Source organism: Siphateles boraxobius, unplaced genomic scaffold (assembly GCF_051911475.1).
Source record: "Siphateles boraxobius isolate OS27281-9 unplaced genomic scaffold, OSU_SipBor_1 20, whole genome shotgun sequence".
Lineage (NCBI taxonomy): Eukaryota > Metazoa > Chordata > Actinopteri > Cypriniformes > Leuciscidae > Siphateles > Siphateles boraxobius.
In genome coordinates, this window is record NW_027508811.1 from 15,933,928 (window position 1) to 15,955,486 (window position 21,559).

At 36.0% G+C, this 21,559-nt stretch overlaps 1 protein-coding gene across 9 annotated transcripts in view; it reads left to right on the plus strand.

Annotated features, from left to right (window-relative positions):
- Positions 1 to 21,167, plus strand: part of phactr2 (phosphatase and actin regulator 2) — a 41,441-nt gene extending 20,274 nt beyond the window's left edge. For 3 of the 9 annotated variants that reach the window (XM_077237113.1, XM_077237117.1, XM_077237115.1), the window contains exons 2-13: positions 1,282 to 1,449; positions 1,773 to 1,847; positions 2,549 to 2,686; positions 4,460 to 4,684; positions 6,183 to 6,654; positions 8,518 to 8,693; positions 10,085 to 10,241; positions 10,487 to 10,542; positions 11,450 to 11,511; positions 12,655 to 12,792; positions 15,937 to 16,013; positions 19,903 to 21,167. In XM_077237113.1, the coding sequence (XP_077093228.1) occupies positions 1,282 to 1,449; positions 1,773 to 1,847; positions 2,549 to 2,686; positions 4,460 to 4,684; positions 6,183 to 6,654; positions 8,518 to 8,693; positions 10,085 to 10,241; positions 10,487 to 10,542; positions 11,450 to 11,511; positions 12,655 to 12,792; positions 15,937 to 16,013; positions 19,903 to 19,918 (1,760 nt within the window). In that variant the 3' untranslated portion in view covers positions 19,919 to 21,167. Of the gene's footprint in view, positions 1 to 1,281; positions 1,450 to 1,772; positions 1,848 to 2,548; positions 2,687 to 4,456; positions 4,685 to 6,182; positions 6,655 to 8,517; positions 8,694 to 10,084; positions 10,242 to 10,486; positions 10,543 to 11,449; positions 11,512 to 12,654; positions 12,793 to 15,936; positions 16,014 to 19,902 lie in introns of all 9 variants that reach the window. The other 6 variants (XM_077237112.1, XM_077237116.1, XM_077237114.1 and 3 more) reach the window with 2 other exon arrangements.
- Positions 21,168 to 21,559: the final 392 nt, after the last annotated feature.

Consider the following 21,559-nt stretch of genomic DNA (forward strand, 5'->3'; position numbering starts at 1 on the left):
GGAAGAGAGTTCAATTCTTGGCTGAATCACATTTGCAAACCTTACACTTCAAGTGAGCACCTAACCTAAAATAATCGACCTGTTCTGTGATTAAGGGTCATTGTTGACTAAGGCCCTGTTTACACCTTGTATTATGATGCATTTTGGTCGATAGGATCACAAGTGGACGATGCTCAATACAGGTGTAAACAGGGTCTGAAAAGTTTTGAGCTTGTCCACTTTTGACCACATCCAGAGGTAGTTGAAAACGCATCTGACCGGATTGCTTTCGTAGTGTAAATGCTGATGTGGTCGAAAGCGTTCGAACCGCCACAAAAGACGCCTACTCTCTGCCTGCCTACTGACCTAACACATTAACATAAAGGGAAGCGCACTAGCCAGGTGGGATTTAAACTTTGGCTGGAGACCTAAGATTGGTTGAAGATGAAAAACGTATTATGCATCTTAATACCAGGTGTAAACTGCCTTATTGGCATGTAGTAGGTATTTTCAGAAAGCTACCCAGCGGCGAAACTTACATGCTGTGCCTTTAATATATTGCAACCCTGTCACCCATTCATTTAAACATTTTGTAACAGGGTTGCAATATAAATTCAGTATTTTTAAATGCATCTACACTACACTAATATTCATAAGTTTCCAGTCTATAAGATTGTTGAGGGCTTTTGAAAAAAGTCTCTTGTGCTCACCAAGGCTACATTTATTTGATTAAAAAACAACTGTAAAAGCAGTAATCACTAATCAATAATTAAAATATTTCTGAATATAATTTATTCCTGTGATGGCAAAGCTGAATTTTCAGAAATCATTATAATATGCTGATTTAGTTATCAAGAAACATTTCTTCTTATTATTATTCTCAATGTTGAAAACAATTGTGCTGCTAAATATTTTTTTTGGAAACGGATATAACAGATTTTTCAGGATACTTTAATTAATACAAACCGCATTTATTTGAAATGGAAATCTTTTGTAACATTAAATGTCTTTAGTCACGTTTGAACCATTTAATTTGTCCTTGCTTGAGTAAAAGTATTAATTTGTTTCAGGCTCTTGTATACTGTTTTTGTATGCTATTCATGGAAAGAGTCAGCTAGTTGTTCTTGCTGCTTGAGGGTGCCTTAATTAATGTCTGTTGTTCTGTTCAGAAACAATCATTCACACAAGTATTTCCTGTTGTAGAAACCTGTTGGCTATTTTCCATTGTCTTGAGGTCAGCTGAGTTTGTATTATTCATTTCATTCAATGTTCTCATTTTTCCTCGCTTTGATTCACTTTTAGTGGACGGTCTGGAAAAATCTTCACTGGCCAACTGTGATGTGGTGGGAAGCTCGCAGTCTCCTCAGCTGAAAGGAAAGGGAGGAAAGCTCTCTTCTCTGGGCAAGATCTTTAAACCTTGGAAATGGAGAAAGAAGAGGACCAGTGATAAGTTTCAGGACCTGTCCAAAGGTATATCCCTAATAGCATGTTTATGCTCAGGACAATTCATCCATCCATGCACAGTATATTCAGAATGTAGTTATCTCATTGATACCCTCTTGGCTTTTCTTGATGCTTCCTCACAATTTCATGAAAGTTACATCATCCAGCATGATATTCAAATGGTGATTATGTTGGATGGATACGGTAGACACGCCACGGATCATAAAATCCATTGCATACAACGTATTACACCTGGCAGCAGTCTGCACTTTTACTGAACTCTGTGAACCATAGTAACCATATAGTGTTCTTGATATAATGATGTCTTGATATGTCCTTTATCTTTATAGTTCTGGAGAGGAAAATATCCACCAGACAAACTCGAGAAGAGCTCATAAGGAAAGGTGTCCTTATTCCAGACCAAGGTTAGATTTTAAATAAAGCAAGTAAATGTGATGCTGAGCTGTTTTCTGTGAAATTAAAGGAATGACTCATTAGAATTATTAGTTTGTTTATTGTCTAAATTGATTTATAATACAATATAAAGGCAGGTCCCTGTAGCAACCCATGTTTAAATGAAGGTGAAAAAAGGGTGAAATAAGCATCTCTGTACTTCATGTGTAAAGTCGTGCTAGTGTGTTATCGGATGCGATCTTTAATCTTTAACCACTATGGTACCATCACCTACAGTAGAAGAAAAATGCATTACCATAGCCAGTAACCATAAACAAATGAGAAGCAAAGGGTGTTAAAGATTCAATTAAAGATTATTCATATATTTTACCACCCAGGAATGTTTTCCATTTAAATAGCTTTAATTTGATGTTGTCCATATAAGAAAAGCTAAGAACCTCATGGACTTGCACATCCAAAATAATGAGATTGAGTCAGAACATTGGGAGGGATTCTGCTGTTCTCACATGTAGAGGGAGTCAGAGTAAAGTCTCTTACTAATACTTTTATATGCAGTGCCTTTCAGAAAATCACAGTCCGATCTATTGAGCTCTCAGTCTTAGAACATCTGCAGGACGACTTAAATGTTAATGTAACAAAATTCTGTTTTTACTGAATAGCTGGCATGTCGTATTGGTTTCATGTTAACTGAGCCATTTTTGTCTATCTTTAGATGATCCTTTGAACACAGAGACCTTGAATGGTCATGCATTGCCCAGTGGAGTTACTGAAAATGTTAAAGTGGACATTGAAACACCAGAACTGGTCCCTGAAGAAAAAGACTTGGCGGCAGTGGCAGAGGACCCAGAAGGTACAGTTTTCTGTTTAATCCGGTAAAACTGGGCAAAATAAAGATGGTTGAGTCTTTAACATGTCCAACCGTACCGATAATGTTTTTTTGATGATGTTTTAAGCTCAAACCACTAATGAGTAAAATTATTTAGTCTAACTGGAGGGGCCTTTCATAGGTTTTGCTGCATGATTCTGTTGTAGTTTTGGGAAATTTCTTCACCATATTTTGTTGCAATTTAATTTTTGCACATCACACCATCCATATCATTTCATATATCATTGTGATTGAACAACATTAGTGAAATCAACGCGTGTGCAAAGAGCAATGTATCAAAATGGGTTGATAAAGACTGTCACTCATAGAAATGAAGTCCGTTATTTTAGAGGAAGTGTGAGCAGCTTTGGAGCAACAGTTTTATCTTGTTCAGTGAAATGTGTTGAAGATGTGGTCAAATTTTTAATAAACAGTACAAATGAAGTTATTTGAAGAACAAGAACATTTCCTGAGAAGGTTATTTTTGTTCCTGTTTTGAAGTTTGTTCTATATGTCATTAATGAACATCTCTTGATTGTCTGACCTCCTTAGGAGGTCTAGTGTCTTATGTGCCCTATAGTTCAGCAGATTTGGTTTTGAAGCTATAATAAAACTTTTTTTTAATAATAACAAGATGGATGTTATGCATGCTATTGAGACCATCCTTTTATGGGTAATGTGCCAATTAGGCTGACATAATTTTGGAATTTTTCTTTGCATCATAAGTTGTGGGCATACAAGATATGGAAGGGAAACGTCAACACAATTATATTTGTATCATTTCTTCCTCTTTATTGTTCTACAACAATTCTGTAATTGTTTCCACCTTTTCCTTCAACCAATGAAAATAATTTATGTTTCATGGGGTTAATTTTGAAGTGGATGAGGGAATAGATGCACTAAAGCATTAAGCCACTTGAGGCGCTTGCGCTGTGTGGAAGAACACTCATTATAAAACGCTTTTATAAAATGCCAACAAGAGCATAAGACCAAGGTTTAATTAATAAATAGTTTAATAAATCATTTAAATTAATAATAATTACACACACACACACACACACACACACACACACACACACACACACACACACACACACACACACACACACACACACACACACACACACACACACACACAGTCATCAAGATGTCTTTTTCTTATGCTCACCAAGGCTGCATTTATTTTTTTATTTGAAATAACTCTCTTCTATTTGAATGCATTTTAAAAAGTAATTTATTCCTGTGATGGCAAAGCAGAATTTTCAGCAGCCATTTCTCCAGTCTACAGTGTCACATGACCCTTCATAAATCATTCTAATATGCTGATATAGTGCTCAAGAAACATTTCTTATTATCATGTTGAAAACAGCGTAATGCTTAGCAGTTTAAACTGCTTAAAATATTTTTCAGGAGTCTTTGATTAATGTTAAGTTCAACTTAACGTTAAGCACAGCATTTATTTGAAATAGTAAAGACTTTTAAATTGTTACAAAAGTTCTATGTAACTTTTGATCATTTTATTGCTTCCTTGCTGAATAAAATGTTACATCATTATATATGACACCAATATATATCGGCTAAACATTAATTTAGTTCACAGTTGCTACTTGATGTAATGTATGTGTGGTCATATTTGTGTATTAAAAATGGCTTAAAACGTAGCTTATCCAATTAGAATTTTCTAAATTCTCTATTTATACTATTTGACTATGTGCTGACATGACCGTTTAGGGTGCTCTGCTCCTCTGTGCTCAGTAGAGAGGAATGACAGCAAGCCCAGCCCAAAGGCCAGTGAGTCAACCGTTCCAAAAACCCCTACTAAAAAACACCAGACCACACTCCCAAAACCCTCTGGTGAGGTCACAAACTCAGGTGTGAAGAAAGGTGGCCAAGCAGGGGGGAAAAAGGTAACCAAGACCACCAATAAGCAGGTCTCCGTTCCTCCACCCAAACAAACCACCCGAACTGCCACTCGTGGTAATGGTGAGTACACGTGTCAGTATTGAGAATAGAGCATTGTGATTGCATGTGTGGGGAACAAGCTCTGCATGGAGGGGTTCCTGCTTGCATCTCTTTCCCCCTGACCAGTCAAACTGGGAACCAACTTGTTCTTTCGAAGAACAAAAAAAGCTGTCAGAAATGTCAGCCAAATTTATCAACATTTGTGTGAGAATGTGCAAATGTGCAGTTAGCTGGATTCATGCTTTAACTAGTTTGGGTTTACGTTATCCAGTACTGTGCAAAGTGGTATCCTGACTCATTTGTGACCCAGTATGGCTTTCTTGTATTGTTATTCTGCTTGCATTACATGTCTCATTGTTAAACATATTATAATCTTGTATTGATGTTTGCATTTGTGTCTGAATATAATGATATAATAAATGTACTGGATTTTGCATGTAACCAGGACTTTGTGCATGTACACCACACTCATGTAATTGTGTATAAACAGGGGGAACTGTTCCTTTATCCTTTTACCTGTCCACTGTGTCCCATCATTGGTGGCTTGACAGCTTCCCCTGTTAACTGAAGCACTTTATTATTGATTTATTATTTTTCATTCGTAATATTCTTAATTTCAGCAAATGAATACGAGAACCCCAGATTATTTGTTTTATAGTGTTTTGAATTTCCTGGCTTCTGTGAATGTCAAACTAAACTCATATCTTTGGTCAGCAGTGACCTTCGTATAGGAATTTTGTTTTTTAGTGGTGAAACTGCATGTGAAAATACACTATCTGATGTTATCTATTAGTTCTGTCATTATGTCTTAGTCAAGTCAAGTCATCCTCATTTATATAGCGCTTTTAACAATGTAGATTGTTTCAAAGCAGCTTTACAGAGATAAAGATATAATTTAAGGTAACAGAGATTGGTTTGGTTTTATAGTGGCTCTTGAAAAATGTTTTTTCCAGCTAAAGTTAGTTTTGATTGATTCACTTCAGTCTAAATGATAGTTTGTTATTAAATTAGGGGCCGCTAAGACGACACCGTTCTCTCTAAACAGACTTTAAACGTGAACCTGTGATAGACGCTGATGGCGTTCACATGCGCATTAAGAATTGATTCTATAGTTATGTGCGTTTGAATATATGTGCGCAGGTTTATAATTCCTTACAAACCATGCCTAAACAAACTACTTGTCTATAAATTTTGATGCAGAATTTTTATTTTATCTTATCACTTTGGGTAGGTACTCGAAACGAAAAATTCCACAACTCTTTATCTGTAGAGTGGTATAGGGATCCTCCATAGGGAGAGGCTAGTTGGCACTTCAGCACTGCATTGTCATCGGGTCCAGGCGAAAGTCCTTCGTCAGATCTGGAAACGGCCTGGATCCGGCACTTTTACTTACTTAGTACAAGTAATCCGTCTCTAGTTTTAGAAAAAGCTTTTAAAACGCCGCCACTGTTGTTGGTGTAGCCATTAACTTATCGTTTTAAGATCTCTAATTCTCTTATTTCTCTGAATTTCTTCACAGCAAAAACATTGAATCCTAAGAAAACTGCAGGCACATCCAAGAGTTCCACTCAAGCTTCGGGTCAATCATCTTCATCGACCTGCTCAAAAACCCCAAAGAACAACAACTCAGAACTAACAGCAGTACAAGCCAAGTCTGCCAAAAAACCCGCACCCTCCAGGTCACCGCGGCCCCCTTCCAAAACCCCGTCTGAGACTGTGGAAAGCGCCACTAAAAAGGACCAAAGGAAAAAAGAATTGACCTCAAATGTTAATGAGAAAGCAGAGGAGAAATCTCAGGATGGGAAGGGTGCCGATCAACTTTCCGAGTCCTCTGCCGAGATGGACAAAAGACAGCCCCATGTTAACCAAGCCACAGAGGAAACATCATTCACTGGATCCTCAAATGAACTCTCCTCAGACACTTTAGGTGAACCTGTGAGCACAGAGAGCGAAAAAGAGAAAGAGAGGGCAGCGGCAGACCAGATACAAAGGTCAGTTTATATGTTGTTATTTTTTGTAAAATCTATATTCCTCTAATGTTGTGCTTTTAATAATTATTATATAGCACATGTGCATGTCAATATATTTCTCCTAAAGGTAAGTCATGCTGTGTGTCATCCTCCAATCAGACGTTTAATGAGATTGGGGTAAATTTACAATAATGTACACTGCTGTACCCCTATTGTTTGGGGTCGGTAAGACTACTTTTTGTATTTATGTGATCCAAAATTCAGTAAAACAGTAATATTGTGAAATATTATTATAATTTAAAATAACTGTTTATTATTTTAATATATTTTGAAATATAGTTTATTCCTGTGATGGCACAGATTAATTTTCAGCAGCCATTACTTAAGTCTTCAATAGTTGTGTTTCCACCCAAAGTTGTGAAATTAACTCATGAGTAAGATTGGAATATTGCATAAAACATTTGCGAATAAAGCCGCGTTTACTTCCCATGTGTTCAAGAGAACAAAATCTCCACTTCCTGGGAAATTGGCGCAAAATATCTGTAATAAAAATGGAAGATGCTGCAATCGGTGAAGAAACGGTGGCTCTTTTTTCCTACATCATAAATGACTTGCATCTCAGAGCATGCAGATGAAACACAATAAATGCTATAGATGTTATATTGCATTCAGATGCCTGTTGTTTGGGAATGTAATCATGTGAGACACTTCTGGGAGGGAATTATACCAAATTATTCTGATGACAGACTTTGGCTCAGGCATTTCAGAATGATCAAACCAACATTTTAGATGATGTGCAATGAAATTGGTCTGCTAGTTAGTTCAGTTATCTAATCACATCCACTATTGTATGCATTAATTGAGAGCGTAAGGTTTTTTCATGTGCATTTTTATAATTCATGCACATCTTTCCATTTCCAACCAGCATTTTTAATGTGATATTCCAAAATACGCATTAAAAAATAGGTGGTTGGATACCTGAGCCTTTAAAAATCATTATAATATGCTTATTTGGTGCTCACGGTGTAATGGTTTAATCATATTATCAATATTGAAAACAATTGTGGTGCTTAATATTTTTGTGGAAAGCATGATTTTTTTTTTCTGGATTTTTTTGAAGAATAGAAAGTTAAAAAGAACAGCATTTATTTGATTTTTAACTTTAAGTATATGTGACTTTTGACTGGTAGTGCAACTATTTCAGCAATATAACTTCAGACTAAAGGATTGTTCTTTATTTTTAGTTGTGCTATATTTTTATAGTTTGCCAAAATGCTTTTGTAACCAATATTTCACGAGACATCAAATAGACTTTGATCTTGTAACTTGTGTGATAGGAAATGTGGTTAGTGATAAAGTTTTAGTCATATTGTTAGTTGTCTTGTTTGGAACATTATCGCATAATTATATATGTAGCCCTTTCTGATTTAGTTTTTGGATCTCAACTTTTTTTAGCCAAACCTAAAGCATTGCAGCTTCACAACTGCACTGAAGGTGTAATATCATAATGAATCAACAGGACAGATTGTAAAACTTGTGCTACTTAAAATGTTAAGAAAGAAAAAAAGAAGTGTGATCACTGAAGCGCAGCAATCATCTCACATGTGGAGTGGCCGTTTCTTAAAGGCACAGCAGCCAAAAATAAACCATTTAGTTCAAACAGTCAAAGAGAGGAGAGAAAATGGCCATGAAAAACTATATTATTACTCTCTTGGCATTTAACATTATAAATGGACTCAGAGAAAAATATTAATTTAAAAAATGAATAATGTTATCCCCTTTAAAGTCTTGAATATGTTGTCCTCTTTCCCTGATTTTGATAAAGGCTCATCCTAATGAATATTTTAGGTAAACTAAATGAGTGTTTGGCTTGGCCTTTGGTAGGATTGTTGGGACTGCAGAGGGAGAGAGACAACAAACCGTCAATGTGGAAAGCCCAGAGGTGACTGTCATTCCTGACTCAATTCGAGAAAACCAGGCCAACGACTCAGATGATTCAGATGGACCTATACTCTACAAGGACGAAGAAGAGGACGACGAAGATGATGAGTATACCTCTAGTACGTGTTCAAGTCTAGTTGTTTAAACCCCTTGTTTCTTTACTTTTTCTGTCCAATAAAAAATTGAGCCGCGAAAAGTGAACAGCTTTAAATATTCTGCTTTTCTGGATATGCATGTAGATTATTTTAGTAAAGGTATGTGTCGTCAGCCTGATGTTTAAGTATAATCAAAACAGCCAGTAGCACAAGTACAGGCGATACATTTCTTGGAGGTTTCATTCTTGGTATCTGCATTTTTGAAGTTTCTCTTGTAACTTCAAAGAATTTTGGCAAAGCGGATTTCCGAGCCTTTAGTTTGTCAAACTGGAAAAACATGCTGTCTCTAGTCAGCGTTACTTTTTGACATGCTGGTTACTCTGCAGACTTTGCTGCCAGTGCACAATGCAGAGCACATTCCTGCAAAGACTGATGCCTGTTTCTCATTTTCTGTTCTTTCCACACTGCAATCTGAGGATGTTTCACCCTTCCCATCAGAATGCAAATATTTTACGTTTATTCTAAGGTTGCGCTGGTACTAAAGCTCTGTCAGATGCAGATGTGCCGATCAGGGCTAAGAACTGATAAATGTCCCCTAATGAAATTCTTCACCATTTTAAATGCTAAGTGAATTAGGAATCACAACATTACAATGTGCAATATACAAACTTGTGATTTTGAGATTTGCTAAAGATTACATTTTACATTCCTACTAATTTCTGTGTTTTTAAAGATAAACTTTTAAAGTCGCCATGATTTTCTTCCCTTTTGTGTATTCTGACAATATAATTTATAATAAATACTGAATTTTTCTATGAAAAAAAATAAGAATGGTCAATTTTGATTTCAATATTTACCTTTTAGTGCGACCTGGGTTTGATTAATGTCAGAGTTCGGTAAGTTCGAATGATGAACGCTGTTTTCCGAACTCTGTGCACACCCGTGATCCGTACCCTAGTCCGCATAAAAAGGGTACGGTTATGGTTGCTGGCGCTTTGAATACAAAACCAAAGTTCAAAAAAACGAAATATAAAAGTGAGGTGAGCACTGTGCAGTTTTTGTCTCGTCTTGCGTCATTGTTATCAAGCATCTGGGGTAAACAACTGCTGCTTTGATGATGCAAACGCTCTGTGGTTCAGACCCAAATAATATAATGTGAATGCAATCCTGCGGGTGGAGGGGGAGCAATCAAACTCAGATTCAGACCAGGCAATCGAACCAAGTGAGTGTTAGATGACAGCAAAGGTAATCTAAATGTAAAAAAGAAATTACAATCCAAGTCACAATTGAATATCTGAATCGTTATGTACAATATATATCCAATCAACCTATGACACATTTAAAAACAACAACTCAGTCAATAACAAATATGCTACCAATATACTATCATGCATCCCTATTTTTCTTTTTAATAGGCGCCCTTGCCATCAAAATTCGACGCAGGGACACTCTTGCTATCAAACTTGGTAACAGGCCCAGCAAGAAGGAGCTAGAAGAGAAGAACATTCTCCCACGGACCTCAGAGATGCAGCGACAGGAGATGTGGCAGCAGATCGGCTGTAAACTAGTGAGGTACATTAAACCATCCTGATCTGTACTGCTAATATATTGGATACTAACGTTGCCAATTTATTATAAACAATGTACTATCATTCAAAAGTTTGGATACACCCGATTGAATTTTTTTTTATCATAATCTTGTTTTGTAGACGGGTATAAATTGGGTACCTATGAATTTCTTTACAAAATACAAGCTAAAGATTCATCAAGTCTCTGTGGTTCCTCTTAAACTGACTCTTGTTTTCTTCCACCCATAGACGGCTGAGTCAAAGGCCCACCACAGAAGAGCTCGAGCAGCGAAATATTCTGAAGCGTATGTCTTCTGTCACTATCTCATTTACATAGTTTGTAGATAGTTGCTTTGTTTGGGATGGTCTGGGCCTCCAATGTTTGTTGCTGCTTATTACTGCCTCTGATGTTGGAAATACGTTCATTGAGTCATGGGCATCTCTTTTGCCTTTTCTGTTGCCTTTGTTTCGTGTGAATTAACTGATTAAGACTATGAATGTGATGAAGCTCAAACAAGCCTTTAGCTATATGCCGGCAAACAGGGAGGTGTAAACATTTAATCAAAGAGTTGCCTAAAGCTCACTGCTTACCTGAGATATAATTCATCTTGGCTGCAAATATCCTGTTAAGGGAATGTCCCAATTCTAGAGTTGTAATGTATAAATCAGTCATTAGTATTGTTTCCTGAAGTAGAATACGCTACATTATTTTAAAAAGGATATTTCTAACTGAAGATATCCTATTAGTAAACTAACACTTCGAATTGTTACAGTAGGTTAACTTAAAAAAGGGGAAAATATGACATCAACAACAGTAGGTTTACGGATCATTTAAAGCAATCGGTCAGCATAGGATAGATAAAGAATCCTTAAGAAATGCTCATGGTCCCATGGCATATTAAGTATTTTTGGCCAGTGTTACACAAACATATTTCGGACTCATCAGTGAGCATGCTTTCATTCTAGACCATTATTTACTCTTAAACTAAGCTGGTTTTCACTGTACTCTGATCACTTACTGACAAGGAGGATTAAAAATCAACTCTGTCCTATACCTGTTGTTTAGTCTTGAATGACCTTGGATGTGCTAAAATGGAAAGTTATATTCTCTGTTTTGCAATAATTATCAAATATTTAATATGTAAACTTCAGGGCAAATAAGGGTTGTATAAGATAAAAACTAACAAAATCATCTTTCTTATATCCCTGTAGAGAAAAATGAGGAAGAAGAACAAGAGGCCAAGCAGGAGATTAAAAGAAGACTGTCCCGAAAGGTACAACCTTCTGCAATCTATTAGTTTTCTTTGAGTCAAATTCTCATAATTTGTTCAATCTATCAGGAATTTATAGATTTCTGCTACATAAGAAATAAAATCATGCTTTGGTAAATAATAATTATGACATAAGTTCTTAAATTATGAGATGAGGTTATAATTGACATTTTTTTCTTTTTCATAATTTAAATTTTATGTAAATTAATTTTTAAAATCTTATAATTATGAATTAGTTTGTCATCGTTTTACTTTATTTGAAATAAATGTATGATTCTTTTCTTATGTGGCAGACATGAGCCTCCATAGAAATTACATGTCAGAAATTGAAAGATTACAGGTATAAATGTAATGTATTGCTCTAATTTGAAATAACACGAAACCTGTTACTTTAGCATAATGCTCCATGAAGTTATGAATCTTCATTAATCAAAATCATCAATGTGACATCATTGTGAGACACTGCACCACCTGCTGGCCTTACAAGGAAGTTACAAAGAAAATGGTCTAGTATCTCAATAATGCATCATTTTTAAGAACTGGACTTGAACTAATCTACTTGACGAAATGGCTTGTACTTGAATTTAGTATTTAATAAGTTAAGATGTTATGAAAATAGATTAAGAGTCAATTTGATCATGTCATTAACCCACTTGCTAACTCTTAATTGTAATGTGTGAGGTGTTGTGGGGAGTTAGAAAGAGATTTATATTCCTGACGTGTTGTAGAAGTTGTGACCAGAAGTGTCTGGAAGCCCTTCTAATGTAGTATGCTTCTAATGCCTTATGTTATTGAGAGAATCCGGGCAGAGAATTTAAATGGACTGATCTATATATTAGATCAATAGTCATTTACAGAGATTTTGCTTAAAGGTGACCTGTTCTAGCTGAAACTGCAATAATAGACAGTACTTTGTAGACAAATGACTGCAGGTATAGAAACTACTTCTAAATATTTTCACTTGTAAAGTCAGTCACATCCACCATCATGTGCTTTATCATTAAAGATGCATTTTGTTTCCCATTCATTGTTTCACTCACATAAGGTATTACTTACAGTAGGCTAAGATGGAACATGTTTAACTGCTATTGAAGGAGACTGCACACACATTAAAAGGTGACTAAAGGAATTGCTTTGTGTCTGTAGCTCAGCGTCCGGCCCACAGTCGCAGAACTGGTGGCACGTAGAATTTTGCGGTTCAATGAATATGTCGAGGTCACAGAAGCAAAAGACTATGATCGGCGTGCTGACAAGCCCTGGACCAGGTTGACCCCTGCAGACAAAGTAAGCCATTCCTCTCTCTTACTGGTGCTTTAAATTGTGCATGCTGTGCTGCATAGAATTGTAAAGACACTTATGCGCATACACCATGGCAAATGTTGGAGCATCATTTTTCCCGTTGTAAATAACAGAATTGTCCAGAGGATTTAAAAAAAAATGTTTTGGTGGTAATAAAAGAAAACTAAATGTAGTACTTTTTAACTTTTAATTTAACTTATCTATTTAATTTAATTATTTTCTGAATAAATATTTTAAATTATAATTTTTAGGACTACGGGAATCTTAAGTTAATACATACTTGCTTAATTTTCATTTATGTAGTTTTAAAGATATTTTTGTGACGCTTTAAAATAGTCTCATTTGTTAGTGTAATTAAAATGTATTAACTAACATGAACTAACAATGAGTAATACATTTGTTACAAACTTTATAAATCTTTATTAATGTCATTCATTCATTTGTTCATGTTAGTTCATAGTGCACTAATGTTAACAAAATACAACTTTTGATTTTAATAATGAATTATTTTTTTTAAATAAATGCTTTAGAAATAGTTAATTCTTTAGCTCATGTTAATAACTAAAGTTGTTAACTAATGTTAACTAAAGAAACCTTATTGTAAAGTATTACAAATCTTTAAGAAGGTTTTTACATATTTTAAAGCAAAAAATGCTTTTTAAAGTTCTCCCGAAATGGTTCAATCTAAAAAAAAGAAAAAAAACATCATTAAAATATTTACCCTCATGTCGTTCTAAACCTGTTATCTGCTGTATTTGTTCTTGAACACAAAGTTTTATGGATTTATTGACCCCTGCTCTGTCAGTTTATGGACAAAATCTACATGAAAAAAATTAACAAAAATATATATTGTGTTCCAGTTACAGTGTTGGGAGTAACGCGTTACAAAAGTACTGCATTACAGTAACATATTACGTTTTGCTGTAACGCAGTAGTGTAAGGCATTACTAATCAATTTTCAGTAATATTTTACTCGGTACATTTTCGGTAAGGCTTGCGTTACAACAGACTTTTAGTTTTAATTGTAAAACAAACAAACAAAACAAAAAACAGCAATACCGCCAGACATTAACAAATGAAAGATGCAAGTAGGCTAAATTACCTGTTCGTGATCAGTCAATGGCCGCGTGTGGTGTCCAAGTCTGTAATTAAAGACTAAATGGCAGCGTCTGATATATTTGTATAGCGATTTATTTTTTACAGGAGTGCCGTGAGGTATGATTTCGGCCTCTGTGCTCACGCTGGCCAGAGGAAAAGCGGCTAATGGTGAAAGTGGCATTAAGAAGATTCGCGAGATGGACGTATGCGCATTAGGCTATTCGTTCTGTGTTTTCTTTCTAAACAGTTAGTCTATGTTTATGTGGTATTTTTCATGTTTTCATCACGCAATCATGTTTTTGATGCCGTGGTGACGCGTTCATGTAAGGGCGGCGGCGCTGCTGCCAAATAAAGCACCTAAAAGCTGTCACAAAGAACCGGCAAAAGCAATGATTTTGAATATGTCAAATATAGCAAGGAGACATGTTGATTGTTTATTAATAAAGTCAAGATGAAGTTGACGATGCTGACTCGCGATCTTCGCAGTAGTGAATGCACCAGAGAGAAATGCACATTTCATTTCATAAGCAGAGAGCAGTCTGTTTTCTTTCGTTTTGAATTGTTCTGTTTACAAGTAGACATTTCAATATAGATATATTTTTCAGGCCCGTACAATTAATACAAAACGAAATTCACTTTAAAGAAAGGCTTTGTGTCTTCTGTGTAAGGTGTCTGTGAAAGTTTTAAAGCAGTCTTTTAGTGCCGCTTCAGAGCGGTCGCGTCCGTAACGGAGAACTGTCACGTCTGTAACATTGTTTTTTCCTCATAAATGCGAACACGAAAAATAAAATGAAATGAATATTTTATGTTCTGTGGAGAGCCAACCCTTCTTCATTAGATTTGCGCAGTGTAATTCACAGAATTACAACAACAAAAAATCGCTGCCTCCTAAAAGTTAAAGATTTTTTTTGTCACACATGACTGTCGATTTCCCTAATATTAAATATAAAACGCATGTGTAGACTGATATTTTTCTAATGTCTGGACTCCTTTCTGGGAGGAGCCTATGGATAAACAGACGTTTCAATATTTTGGTATTAATGCATTTTCTGAGAATTTATATAATTATAGTATAAGTTTTGACTGCAAGTCTGCAAATGTCATGTCCATAACGCTGGAATTCCCAAATTTTAAATAATTTATCCTCAACTAGTTGTGTGGTGTAGGTCTACATATTTTATAATGTTAAGTTAACTTCAAATAATCCTAATAGTAATTTAAAGATGTGGTATCTGGACGGTATGGATAACGCTGGGAGTTGGAAGGGGTGTGTCGCCATTCTGCATCGTTACAGCCCTAGTCATTTTAGAATGTTAAGTTCTACTCCTGTATAGTTATTTTGGTGAAAGTAACTCAAAAGTAATACAGGAGTAATGTAACGCATTACAATTCTGAGACAGTAATATTGTAAGGTAATGAATTCTAAATAACAGTAACAAGTAATATATAATGTATTACAGTTTGGAAGTAACTTGCACAACACTGTCCAGTTATATAACTAATTACGATTTTATGAGTGATAAACATTTAACAACGCATTTATTACCTGTCTATATTGTTAAATGCATAGTTTATATTATACAGTTGATGGTTCTACATCAAGTTGTACAAGTTGGAGAATATTGCATCAATATCAGAAGATCTCTTGCCTTTTGTATGGTCACTGATGCCACCTACTGGGCATGTGACTGGTGCTTTAAAATATGGTGATCCACAAATACTTGTGTGGTCAATAGTTCATTATAATGAATAGTGCAGTTTTTATAATACACTACTGACCAAAAGGTTTTTTTTTTTTTAAGAAAATAGTTTTATTTAGCAAGGACACATTAAATTGATCAGAAGTCATAATAAAAACATTCATAATATTTCAAAAGTTTTCTATTTTAAATAAAAGTTGTTCTTTTGAACTTTCTATTAATCAATAGAATCCTGAAAAAATGTATTACTGCTCCACAAAAATATGAAGGAGCACATCTGTTTTCAACTTTGATCACATCGTCACTAATGGCTTTTTGTTTCTTGTCACAGGCTGCTATACGTAAAGAACTCAATGAATTTAAAAGCAAAGAAATGGAAGTCCATGAAGAAAGCAAACAGTTTACCAGGTACGTTTGTGTACTACTAGCAGCCTGATCAGGAGGATGAAAGGTTATTGGCTATAGTCTAGTAAGTCAACTGTCATTGATACATTGATAAATGTCTGAAGGACATTAAATGTAGTCACTCAATGCTGATGTTGTAAACATTAACAACTTGAGAACCAAGTATAATTTGCACGGTTTGGCTGATATGATAAGCGATCGTTAGATTTAATAAGCACGATTTACTGGAATGCTTTTTTCCCTTTGTTGGTCAGAACAAAAGGGGATGTTACTTGTTTAGATGACATTTTCCAGTGAAAATTCTTATGTTGGTCATACTTCCAAAAAGTAGAATCTGATTCTGAATGACAGTATCCACACCGCGCGGTGACTGACAGCCGCACATTCTCCTCAAAACATTGGATTCATCCGTGCTGTGCCGTGCCGAGGCACAACCCACGTAAAGTTGATGATTCCGCAAATAACTGCAATTGCAGATTTCGAACAGAGATGGCGACAAAAAGGAAAAATCACAGACTGCAGCTTTAATTGCATAATCAGTAAAATGGGAATTTAAGATGTGGTGGGAGATAAAGCATTGAATAGTCAGCCGAAAGTCAAACACTGTTAGTCTTATTGTTTGAATCTATTGTTTTTTTGATTTACTGCGAGCAACATGTTTATACCATGCCTTAGAGACAACATTATTTTGTCAAATGGCCGACAGAATAATCAGAAAGAGCTTTATTTGTAGTAACAGTAGTACAGCATTTTCTCCACCATACAATATATTTTAAAATTAACTGCATAGCATTTAGCAACACAAGTCATCTAGCTTTTATTAATATTAATATATATTAATATAATATTTATTAATATAAAGCAAAAGGAGCGACAGCGGCCGACTGCAGCATATAAGCAAAATAAAACAGCAGAGTAAAATGTCCCAGTCTCTCTGCCCCCGCCTGACTTCATACCACAGTAACGTTCATTAAAACATTAATACATTAGCCCAACCATGAACATAATTTCTGCCCGAGTCCCGTCGGATTGCTTTCCATCGGTTGTGGAGGTGAAGACAACTCCCATGATTCCGCACTCGTTCACGGCATCATCAAGCTAACCCTTTATTGTTTTGAATAAGCGACCTCTAGCGGCAAAAAATACATACTGTGCCTTTAGAAGGAATACGTATTTTACCCCAAAAATGAAAACGGCATTTACTCACTCTGATGATGTTCCAAACCTGTATGTATTTTTCCACTCTAAGTCCACTCTAATCTTGTTTCAAACCTGCATGACTTACTTTCTTCTGCTGAACACAAAAGAAGATATTTTGAAGAAAGTTGATAACCAAACAGTTTCAGTTGCCATTGACTTAAAACTTAATGGACAAAAAATACAATGGAAGTCCATGGGAACTGAAACGGTTTGACTGTCAACATTCTTCAAAATATACTCCTTTGTGTTCGACAGAAGAAAGTAAGTCATGCAGGTTTGAAACAAGATTAGAGTGAGTAAATGCTGACAGAGTTTCTCTTAAAGGGTAAGTTTGGCGTTTTACAAGTAAAGCCCTGTTTTAAGATCGTTTCTGATGAAATCGAATGGTTAAGATTAAAATTTGGACACATGCTGCTGTCCCGAGAATTTTAAGTTTTTGTGTTAGCACCCCCCCCCCCACCTATAACAATGGTTTCATAGGGGCACTGGAACAATCATTCATATAAACGCATTAAACTTTAGTTTACAAAGACGTGAAACTCACCGAGTGGTCTGGGGTGTTCACTGAAATGCTCAAAAATCGCTGCAAAAGATGCTTTCCAACAGGTTTTATCGTAGTTTTTGGAAGAATGTCTGGTTGTGAGGCGTTGGAAAAATAGGTCCACAGTTTTACCGCGAATGGTAAAACACCTGTTGAAATTCATCTTTTGCAGCGATTTTTGCGTGAGCATATCAGTGAACATTCTCGGGACAGCAGCATGTGTCCAAATTTTAATCTTAACCGTTCGATTTCATCAGAAACGATCTTAAAACAGGGCTTTACTTGTAAAACGCCGAACTTACCCTTTAAGGTCCTAAAATGTTGTGAGAGCATGATGGGGTAAACGTGAAGTACAGTGAAAAGTCATTTGATGTCTATCATCACAGTCGTTTTTGCAAATCACCCTGAATGGGTTCAGGAAATTACAGGACCTTCTCAAAAAATTAGCATATTGTGATAAAATTCCTTATTTTCCATAATGTAATGATAAAAATTAAACTTTCATATATTTTAGATTCATTGCACACCAACTGGAATATTTCAGGTCTTTTATTGTTTTAATACTGATGATTTTGGCATACAGCTCATGAAAACCCAAAATTCCTGTCTCAAAAAATTAGCATATCATGAAAAGGGTCTCTAAACAAGCTATTAACCTAATCATCTGAATCAACTAATTAATTATAAACACCTGCAAAAGATTCCTGAGGCTTTTAAAAACTCCCAGCCTGTTTCATTACTCAAAACCGCAATAATGGGTAAGACTGCCGACCTGACTGCTGTCCAGAAGGCCATCATTGACATCCTCAAGCAAGAGGGTAAGACACAGAAAGAAATTTCTGAACAAATAGGCTGTTCCCAGAGTGCTGTATCAAGGCACCTCAGTGGGAAGTCTGTGGGAAGGAAAAAGTGTGGCAAAAAACGCTGTACAACAAGAAGAGGTGACCGGACCCTGAGGAAGATTGTGGAGAAGGACCGATTCCAGACCTTGGGGACCTGCGGAAGCAGTGGACTGAGTCTGGAGTAGAAACATCCAGAGCCACCGTGCACAGGCGTGTGCAGGAAATGGGCTACAGGTGCCGCATGTACCTGGGCTACAGAGAAGCAGCACTGGACTGTTGCTCAGTTTTGCATGTCATTCGGAAATCAAGGTCAGAGTGTGGAGGAAGACTGGGGAGAAGGAAATGCCAAAATGCCTGAAGTCCAGTGTCAAGTACCCACAGTCAGTGATGGTCTGGGGTGCCATGTCAGCTGCTGGTGTTGGTCCACTGTGTTTTATCAAGGACAGGGTCAATGCAGCTAGCTATCAGGAGATTTTGGAGCACTTCATGCTTCCATCTGCTGAAAAGCTTTATGGAGATGAAGATTTCATTTTTCAGCATGACCTGGAACCTGCTCACAGTGCCAAAACCACTGGTAAATGGTTTACTGACCATGGTATTACTGTGCTCAATTGGCCTGCCAACTCTCCTGACCTGAACCCCATAAAGAATCTGTGGGATATTGTGAAGAGAAAGTTGAGAGACGCAAGACCCAACACTCTGGATGAGCTTAAGGCCGCTATCGAAGCATCCTGGGCCTCCATAACACCTCAGCAGTGCCACAGGCTGATTGCCTCCATGCCACGCCGCATTGAAGCAGTCATTTCTGCAAAAGGATTCCCGACCAAGTATTGACTATTGTGTGCATAACTGAACATAATTATTTGAAGGTTGACTTTTTTTTTTGTATTAAAAACACTTCTTTTATTGGTCGGATGAAATATGCTAATTTTTTGAGACAGGAATTTTGGGTTTTCATGAGCTGTATGCCAAAATCATCAGTATTAAAACAATAAAACGCCTGAAATATTTCAGTTGGTGTGCAATGAATCTAAAATATATGAAAGTTTAATTTTTATCATTACATTATGGAAAATAATGAACTTTATCACAATATGCTAATTTTTTGAGAAGGACCTGTATATCTGATGTGTAGAAATACTGGTATGTATCTGGCAGGACTCTTTATTCATCAAGTGCCGTGTTAATAGACTTGATGCTAATAAAAATACCCTATCAGCTGTAGATGCCTCTTTTCCTCTAAATATTGCTCATATCTGTCTGTGTCCTGTCTGTTAAATTAGCGTCTGCTGTCTCTGTTTTGTGGCAGGTTTCATCGGCCCTGAAGCGGTGCCTGGTGCAGGGGGTGCTAGCTCTCTCTTCCTGTCTTTTCGCCATGTTTCCTGCCGAGAGGCTAACAGACTGGCTCCCTGCGGAAGCCGGCTCTTCTCTGGCACCGGATGCACTTTGGTTATTGCTTTCAGCCACTAGGGGGCTACACCGCGGCTAAAGATGGGCCTGGAATGCCATTATGAACTGAAACGAAGAGAGAGAGATAGAGAGAGAGAGACCTTCAAACAAGATAAAGCAATGCAATGTTTTTTTTCATATCAGGAACATTTTTTTGCACACACTAAGGACAAGACTTACACTTTTAATTTAAAGTGTTCCTGATATTTCCTAAATGTTCACTTCAGCACAAGAGTGTAAAACTGAGCACGTGCAGTGACTCAACAGTGGCTGCGTTGAGTCGTGTTGATGCGTGCAGGTCTGAGGATTGTTTTTTTTGTTGTTGTATATATTACATATTTCTTGCTGTATTCGTGCAGAGTCCAGTAATACATATGAATATCCATGCATGTGAAAAAAACATTTTATAAGACTCATGTATCTGGTTCTGTGTACATTACATGGATATTGAGGTCCATTGTGATGTCCAGGTTTATTACTGCCATTATTCCTCTGTATCCAGATTAATACCGTCCTCAGTATAATAGAATGTAATCAGATTTATGTTGTGCCTTTACAGTGTTGTTTTTTTTTTCTTCCTTAAAAAAGTCTGATTACTTGATATACATGTGGTCACGTTGTAACATATCTTCTATATAACTGCTGTTCAGGAATAGACTATCATCATATGTTTGACACAATCCATGTTTATTTAAGTTGCATTTTACTTCCCCCTAAACATTATGACAGATTTCCCAAAATTCCAGATAGTCTCATTGATTTGGCTTTTAGGTTGTACATAAATGTGGTGAGTTTTATTAAGTACAGTGGTGCCGAACAAGATGTTGCAAGCAATATAATGTAGTAAAACAATAGTTTTAACTCAAAATTGGAGTGCATTATTCTAGTCCATTATTTTAGTCCATTATAGAATGTGTCAGTATTGCATTATTGCACATTTTGGTGCTTTATATAATATCTGATTGTATGTCAAATACAGAATATGCTGGACGCTCACTTATGTCCATCTTAACTTTTTGTTTTGTTTTTTTGTTCATGTTGTTAGAAATTAGGGAAACTTTTAAATTATTTCAAATCAATTGTACAGTCTGTGTATGATATATGTGAATACAGTACATTGCAGTATATTGGCTTGATTTATTTTGCAGAGAAGCATTTGAAGGGGTAAGAAAGCACATTAACTTGTATTAACATTCTAAATGTTTATATTTAGTTTGATCTCGGTTGAAGAGCTCCCGCATTTACAAATCGCCATTTTAGATCACATTTATCTTGATTTCATCAATAATTTAATCTTGATAGAACCATTTAAGATGTATGGAATATTGGAGTATATATTGGTGAAGTGTACATATTTGAAATTCTCACATTGTAGTGAGAGATATATTCACATTTAAAATGTGTATGTATATCTTCATGTTTAAAACGGTATCCAAAATAAGTCAAATCTTACAGTAGATCATATAGTTTCCTATTTTCATTCTTTCTAATTAAATTATCTTCAGTGTTGGAATCAT